This window comes from Symphodus melops (assembly GCF_947650265.1).
Source record: "Symphodus melops genome assembly, chromosome: 7".
In the NCBI taxonomy this organism is placed as follows: Eukaryota; Metazoa; Chordata; class Actinopteri; order Labriformes; family Labridae; genus Symphodus; species Symphodus melops.
In genome coordinates this window covers 11,860,286-11,869,029 of record NC_136697.1, presented here as the reverse complement: position 1 = coordinate 11,869,029, position 8,744 = coordinate 11,860,286, and the positions used below count along the sequence as shown (strand labels likewise).

Here is an 8,744-nt window from a genome sequence, read left to right as displayed (position 1 = left end):
ACTCAGCATTTATAAAGTAAAATTGGACTAGAAAAAAGATTTAAAGATTTAAAGTTTTCAGTCTGGGTATGCATCTTTAAAAAATAACGTGTTGGGGGGCGCCGATAGCTCAGCGGCAGCGACTGCGCGCGTACCATGTTGCGAGGCCTTGCTCCTCGCGCGGGCGGCCCGGGTTCGCGTCCGGCCTGTGGCCACCTTCCCGCATGTCTCTCCCCACTCTCTCCCCCTTTCCGACTCTATCCACTGTCCTATCAATAAAGGCAAAAAGGCCAAAAATAATCCTTTAAAAAAAAAAAAAAAATAACGTGTTGAGCATGTAATAGCTTGTTAAACAGTAAAGAAACAAGGACAAAATCTCTCCGGCTGTAATGTCCAGCACTGCTACTATAAAGTCTTGTGCTGCTCACAATAAATAATTTCAGAAAGTCTTGATAATACAGGCTTTAAAAAAGCTCTGAGTTATTTTTAAATGTGTGGTGCCTCTGTTTGCATCTGAGATCGACATCAGAATCAGTTTTATTGGCCAGGTATGTTTAACACAAAAAGAATTTAACTTTGGTAGGCTGTGCTCTCAAATGGAGACATTAAATATTAACAATTAACTAAAAAATATAAACAAGTAATCATGTTTATTCAGAACAGCACTCTTGGCTTTTTTATAAATAGTTTCTCATGGACTTATTTACTCATTTTCTCTTTACTGAGGCAGTACATTGACGTACATTTCTAGAAATGAAGTCCAGTTTGTTGTTAACAAATCCTTCCATCTGGCGGGAAGGGATCCATAATCCTTTACACACTGTGCACACAATGTATTTCAGTTTTATTCTTTTTAAAACAATCTTACAGTGAAAACAGCAGATCATGTCTGAAGTCTTTATCAAATAATATTTAGTTGCATTCTTATGCTGGGTCCACTAAATAGCTGCCTGTGAGGGTGGTCTGCAGTAGTCTGTCTGAAGACGGTGGTCTTCTGGGATCCGACCGGTGACTCCTTTCCCACATGTCATTCCCTACCCTGTACCTTCTTTATTTCTGACTCTATCCTCCTTTCTGCCTCTGAAATAAACCTAACTAAACCTAAAAATACCATACCCATGATGGATGTTGACTTACGTGGCTTTATATAATTCAAAGTCTCTTACACAAAAACATTTCTGGTGCTATATCTCAATGTGAGCAAAGTTACACTAAGCTTGAATGCAGAAACAAATAATTGAGTATTTGTCATGCGTTTGGAAATAGAAACCAAACTATTCTTAAAAGTGAAGCTCATGCCCTGAGCAGCGTGAGAGAAGAGTCTTTTAATGTTTGAGCATTAATGTTTTTTAACAGGTATATCAGAAAAATTTAAAGTTTCAGTTTCAGTGTGTTTGAGCATTAATGTCACAACATTACCATCATGGAGATTTTCCTAATGTTGTCTGTATCAGCATCGATGGTGATAAGTGGCCCTCTGTCTGTGACATCAGATAGAAATGTATCTCAGTCATACCATCGCCTACTAAGGACTCACTAGAACTGCATACATACATAAAGAAGTATTAGGATATTTGATGTTAAATCAGTTTTGCAAATACTTTACCTGATCTGATCTGGTTTTTGATGCGTGTTTTAATCACTAACTTCATCTCGTCAGCCAGACTTTGCTTACAGTGATGTTGCTAAATAATGAGAGAAGGCACTTCCAAATACTATCTTGTACTAGTTGTTGCAAAAAAAAACTTAAATGGCCTTCATCTAGACAGGAAAGGTGAAAGTTACACAGGCGGGTGGTTTATGTGTATAATGAAATATAATGCTGCAGACTCCACTGTTAGTTAATTGCAAAGCCCAGTGTTGTTCTAGGACAATGCTTTATGTAAATTGTAAAGGTCTCACTGTCAAGCTAAATTAAAGTAGTCCTATGCATCATTTTCCCCAGACCTTGAAACGTTATTGTTGAGGTATCCTTTGCGACCCCTGTGGACAAAGTGGTACTCATCTCTTGGTTGGTTCTGGACATGAATAGTCTTCTTCCCTGACGAAAACGCTCATCAAGTTAAAGAACAGATTTTGACACAGACATAGTGGCAGCGGTGAGAGGCATGAGGAATATCTAAATAGTAATCATTTATAATGTCATACGATGCTTTAATATAAATATTTCACTGAAGATGGTTTACAATCCAGTAAAATTTGAGCCAACATGGATTTAGATCTAAACTAAAGAAAACACAACACCTTGTCATGGAGGAAAAGTAAGAATTCATACTTTGATAACATAAATGTTACAAAAAAGTTGTTGAGATTTTTCAGTCTGGAACAAAGAGGAGGAACAATTTGGAGGCAGACTAACAAATCATTCGACATAAAGAAGGATAAGTATAAAACTGTGTTCATGCACTATGAAGCTCAAACATCTCGGAAAAAACACAGATTTCAGGGGAAGTTGATGTTAATTATGTCTAGAATATGTACTTTAAAGAATTGTAAAAGCTTTCCTGTTCATGTTGTAACATTTGATGTTTCACATTTCCCAATGTGAATCTTTACTGTAAACAAAGACCGTTTGAGCAGGAACACTAACTTCTTTCACGTGACTCTAACCCTGTGTCAGAGGACATGACAAATAAAACTACTATAATTGAGACAATCTTGTCTATGACAGTCTTGCTTGCTTTTGTAGCTTATACAGAGGCAACACTATAATATCAGTATTTTTCAGTAACTCCTGGAGCGTCAAAGCTGTCTTTTTTGCACAATTGGTTTAAAGTGATTCATTTGATAAAAGCATTAACATCAAAAGTGCAACTAAACTGTCAAACTAAAGGTTTTGTGTTTGTGTGTTCATGACAGTTTACAGGAAATGTTCCATCTTTGAATGCAGCTGTTGATGTCTTTCTGTGGCGCCATAAACGGTTATCTCAGACATCTTCTTTATCGGTTGCAACACCCATCTGTGTGTTTCCTCTTGCAACCGAAAGAACTGTAACTCCCCTCATATCCTTTTTTTCTTTCATTTTCACGTCTACCTCAAATCCTGCAAACATTTTGTACTGCATATTGTGATTGCTGTGCGTCATATTCACCAGTGCAGGTTAAACATGTGGTTTCAAAACACACATTTAACAGAATTGAACAAACTAAATCTTTTATCCACAATGAGGTGTGTACATTAAGAGTCATTTTACAGGAGGAAGTTGTGGTGAGCTGTCTGCATGGCGCACAAAACCGAGTGTTAAAAAAAAAAAAAAAAACTCTGAAAATAAGTCCTCTGTATATTTAGCCACAACGTAAAAAGAACAAAACGTTCACCCAGAATCCTGCAGTCACATGGAGAATCATTGCTGTGCCTACTTCCACTTTTCAAACTTGAAAAAAATCCAGAATGAAAATGGTAAAGTTGAACGTGCTGAAAGGAACAACGTGTACTTCAAATCCCACATGCAGAGTTATTTTGTTTTGTTGTTCTGACCATGATGTCTAAAAGTTGGCAGCCGGCGCGCCTGCTGTGTTGTGTTCTTCTATTATTTGCATGCTTTTTACATAGATGATGATATAAGCTAGTAAAATCCCTCATGTACTGACTAAAAATAACAAGCAAGCAGAAAGCAGAGAGTGTACCTCATATGGTCTAATTCTACATACACAGCCTGCGCTAATCTTCACTTCATAAGGGTAAATCATTTTATTCTGACAGCATTTTCCATCACTTTTGAGATAATGTTTTGATTTGATTCCTCTCAGGTAAATTTTCATGATGAATGAACTCACACAGCAACAGTAAAGCAAGTAAAGCCACCACAGGTGCTCTACTTACAACTCACGTGTGTCTGGCTTTTCTGAAAAAAAGAAAAAAAAGAAACATGCATCACTAGACGGTGCTTCACTCACTTCCTACAAAGGATTTAGTAAATGTGATACCTTCTGCTTGCTCTAGTCGGATGTTGCAGAAACACTATACTAAGTTAGAGGAAGTGTATGCTAGTTCTGACCTCCTATTCGATGAAATGGTCGCTTGAAGAACTTTATTGCCATCTGGTGTACGGCAAGGGATAAAGGGGAGGGATAAAGTCAAGTCAGTCTGAATACCAACTATTTACCATTTCAGCATTTCAGTCTAAACACATTTATATGACGTAGTATGGATGAAAACTTGAGCTTACTGCAGACGAGACCTTGCATGCTCCTATACTAGCAGTGAGCGTGGGGTTTACATCAGGACAAATCATTGGCCGACTCATCCAGTACGGTATACAGTATGTAATTTGTATATTTATTTTGTATTGTATTATTATTTTAAGAAGCAAAAAAACATCAGAGGGATAAAGTAGTACACTTCCATGCTTCATTGTTTGAAGACTCAAAAGAGTCAAATCAAAAAGAAGCTACAGTTTGAACATAAGCTCTGCCTCTAAACAGAAAGATTCATTATGTAGTAATGGCTGAGAACTGGGGAGAGAGGCCAATCAGTTTTCTAAGAGGACACCCATGCCACCCCAGACCACAATTTTGACATGCCCCTGGTTAGAAATAGTTTAGCCCGTATTGAATCAAAAAAAGAGGATTTGCATCATGAATACAAAAAAAAAAAAATTTGAATCACATTCAAATAACCACACCCAAATATTACACAGCTACATTTACGTCTTGTTTTTTACATCTTCAAAAAATCCTTTCTAGAGTGCATATGAAAAACATCATGGACAAAATACAAAACAAGGAGGTTGAACAAGGCACTCACATATTTATTTGCATTAAAGCTGTGTTTGTCAGAGCACAAAAGGTTTAATCATTTGCATAATCAATTAGAATGAGTTGGTGATAATACTTGACAATAAAAGGAGTTATTTTTGTATCATCAACCTCATGGGGGAAAAGTAGATAATCAGGGAGGAATTATGTGCTCAATGTCGTTGGAGACTATTTTTTAAACTTCATATAATTAAAGAGATACATTATAATACAAACATTCTCTGAGCTGTATCTGTCTACTGAATCACACAGATTGAGATAAAACTACTAAACTTAGGAGCTGGATCGTCTGGCATGAACCCCTTATCCATACTGAAATCAAAGCAGGCTACAGAAGATCAGAGATGGAGAGAAGGTTTTTTTTTTTCTTTTTTTATAGGCCTTTGGTGAGAGGCTGTCAGTTTTAAAACAGTCACCTTGAATCGCCTCTCCTCAGGAGTCCCTGATAGATGTCGGATTTAAGGAACCGTGGATAGCAATCCCTGGCCATCAGACTGTAGATGAGCTTCTGTGCTGAATCAAACGAAGTCAGGGTCGGCTGGGAGATGTTCTTTGTTATGTTTTCTCTGGTACTGCAATCTATGTTGATCTGAAATCAAACAATATAGCCCAGGGGCATCTTACAACACCTCTTTTCATTATCATTCACTATAATGTTGAGAGGAGAAAGAACTTGTGTGCAGTAAAAAAGGAGGTTTAGAGTTTCATCTGCACAGATTGCACAAATGCACAGCTTTATTGCAGTCACTACATCCAAGTATAACTCTCCAATGACTTTTTAATACATAATTTTAAAAAAAGGTGGGGTTTTTTTGACAAGCTTGCAGTTTTTACCTGTTTGGGTGCTTCTGTTTGGACGAACTCTGAGTAGATCCTGTTAGCAGATGAGATCATCGCAGGGGCTGTCTTGATTTTTTTGTACTCCTCACAGGCGAGCCAAAACAGGATGTTCTCCTCACTATACTCGGATTTCAGGAACTCCCGGAAAGCTATTTGTCCGGCTGTAAATCAAACATCATGGCAAGAATCTATAAATGTAAATATATCTATATATATTTATATATACTGTTTATATGCTTGTATATTTGAAAACCTCACCTTTACAACTGAGAACTTTGTCCACAGATTCCCTCCAAGTTTCAACATCCTCCAGCGGATCCTTGGGGAAGCAACACAATCTACCCTTGAAAAGAGCATCAAGATCTATCACTAGCCCAGTTATCTGTGAACTCACTTGCAAACCATACTGCAAGACCAAATGAATAATTATTTTAAGCATTTCACATGTTTTTAAAGCAACCTTTAAAATGCTGTTCCTTCTTCATTTAGCACCTTACAGCAACCTTCAAACTCTTCAATTTTCTTTAGAATTTACTGTTGCATGGTGAGACTTACAGTGAATGAAAAACTCCCGGGTATTTTCCACATGGCTGCTGTAAGCTGTTTCCTGATGAAAAATGGTAAAGGCCCAATAATCAAATATGCAGTAACTCACTTTATCGCCATCTCCTCGTCCTCTACGAAGGGAGACAGAGATAAGATCCAGCCAGACTGAAGATGGAGTCGTGTTTGTATGGAAACAAGGGAGTCAAGTGACTGAACAAATCTAAATGATCCTCACCCAACATGGATGGAATATATGGAAATCTGTATGCAAAGTGTTGATGTTGGGAGAGACAGGGCATCCTTCCGCATCTTGAGGAGACGAGAGCTCGGCTGTGATTTATGCTGACCACACCTGTTGTTCAAACAGAGATCATTAAAATGTTATTGACGATACAAAAGTGGCAGAGGATTTATGTCACTGGAGACAAACTATAGAAAAAGATTAAGATGATTAAACTATGTATCTATAAAAACTAAAGTTCTTCAAGACTCAGTTTGAACTACAGGGCAGTGTTTTTCAGAATCATGAAGATGGTGATCTAATGGTTTTCTGTGGTACAGCACTACATATCAAAGTCACAATTTGATTTAACTAAATTATTGAACAATGGTCAGGAAGCTCTGGGAAAAATCCCAACCACAAACAAATATCCATAAACAAATTCACTATTAAGAAAAAGCCTTGTCATCCTACCATTTGCATATCTGCAGCGATACGTACTCAACAAGTTGACAAAAAATGCAACAAGTACTAAATTATTAATACGTCACCTACAACACCTTCACCTGTTGTAGGTGATCAATATAACTTCCAATATAAAGTTTTTTTCATGTTCAGCGTTTTTCAGTTTCTAAATGTGCATTAAATGTGTGTTTATTTTTAGAGGAAACCTCCAGGTTGAGAAAAAATGAAGCCATATATATTTTTACACCATGGACGGAAATTGGTGTTGCTCTCTCTTACATGTGTTTCATTTCATGTAAACAATTAATAACTAACCTGTTTAAATCATATGTAGGCTCTAAGTCATGCAGCTTTAACTAATGGTGCTCAAAACTTTGGCAGGTCATGATTGTTATTGCTGCTATTCCCAGCAGAGAAAACAAGAAGTCACAGTGAAGAGAGGACTTTTGGAGTTGTTTGTGTGGTGTTCACTTGTTGCTTACTCTACTTCTGCAGATGTGTGCAAGCAAGTGGCAAGTCTGCTACTTTTCTCCAAAATCCAAAATGGTGTTGGCCAAAATTTAGGAAAGTCTAAGTATCAGTAAGTGATACTTAGACTTATTTTATTTGTTAAGGGACAATGTAAAATATGAAAATCAAATGTTGTGCATTGTTCCACAGTTAGCTTCAAGCTAATTTACATCTGCATCTTAAATAAATTTTGTAGCTAAAGGGAAAATCAGGTGATCACAAAAGTCAGTAAAATTTATCTTTGAAAGAACACAAAGTTGTCACCAAATGATAGATGTCATTGTTATCCTTTGAGGGGTTGCTGACATTTTTTATTAGTATTTGCGATACAAGACAGTACAGTACAAGTGACATATAAATGTGGGGATTTGAAATTATGTGTTAACTTTCAAGACAGAATAAACAAGACAACAAGACAAACAGAAAGGAGCAGGAACTAATGGCATTGTTTTTTAAGGGTGTTTTGTGTGTACGTGTGTCTGTATGTGTTGGGGGCAGTAAGAGGGGATTTGGTTTGAAATCAATGTAACTAGAGAGAGAGAAAGGGAGAAGAAAAAAAAGAATAATTAAAACAAAATGAATAAATATAATAATAATAAAATTAAAATAAAACAGATTTAAAAAAATCTATGAATAATAAAATAACAACAGTTCTCTCAACCATAACAGAGAAAAAAAATAAAATAATATATATGCTGATACTTATAATATTAATAGAGACGACAACATTTTGAGTACATCAAAATAGAGACAACAGTAGAGAAGAAACAATGGTAATAATAATAGTAATAATAATAATAATAATAATAATAATATCAATTAATTACTATAATGACACTAATAATGGTACTACAAGACATAATAATGGCAGTAATTACAATATTTCTTAATCAATTGTTAGTTATATTTAGGTGTATGTATAGTTGTGAAGTTGAATATGGTTGTGCGGTTTGTTTTTATTGACAGGGTGTGATTGGTTCTCGGGCAAAAAAAAGAAAAAAACAAAAACAAAGGACTCATAGATGATGCTTGGAGTGACAGTTGAGATTGACTGATGAGGTCAGGTTTGTGAAGAGTTAATGAGCGGTAACCAGACTGAGAGTGGATCTATTGCAGGATCATCGGTGGAGAAGGGGGTGGAGATGATTTCCATGGAGATCTAATCTGTAAGTAAGTTTTTCCATTGTGTGGTCTTTGTATTGTTTTTTGATTTCCAGTTCAAGAGGATGGTTTTCTTGGTGATAGTTAGGGCGAAGAATAGTAATTTATTGTTTTATCAGGTATTTCCGAGCAAAAGGAGTGAGTGACTTTGTGATTTCTTTACAAAAATTGTTGAACAGGTGTGCAGTGTCAGAAAGTGTGCAGGTAAGTATACGAGTTGCTTTGAGTACACTTAGTACAAGTGTCTGAGGTGAAGCCCTGTGAG

The 8,744-nt window shown here is 36.5% G+C and overlaps 1 protein-coding gene across 1 annotated transcript; it reads right to left on the bottom strand.

The window, feature by feature from the left end:
* Positions 1 to 5,149: 5,149 nt before the first annotated feature.
* On the bottom strand, positions 5,150 to 6,165 carry rgs1 (regulator of G protein signaling 1; the record flags this gene model as incomplete). The annotated part of the gene is made up of 4 exons (XM_079347893.1): positions 5,150 to 5,326; positions 5,572 to 5,738; positions 5,836 to 5,920; positions 6,133 to 6,165. 4 exons carry the CDS (start codon positions 6,163 to 6,165, stop codon positions 5,150 to 5,152), a joined length of 462 nt encoding a protein of 153 aa, XP_079204019.1.
* Positions 6,166 to 8,744: the final 2,579 nt, after the last annotated feature.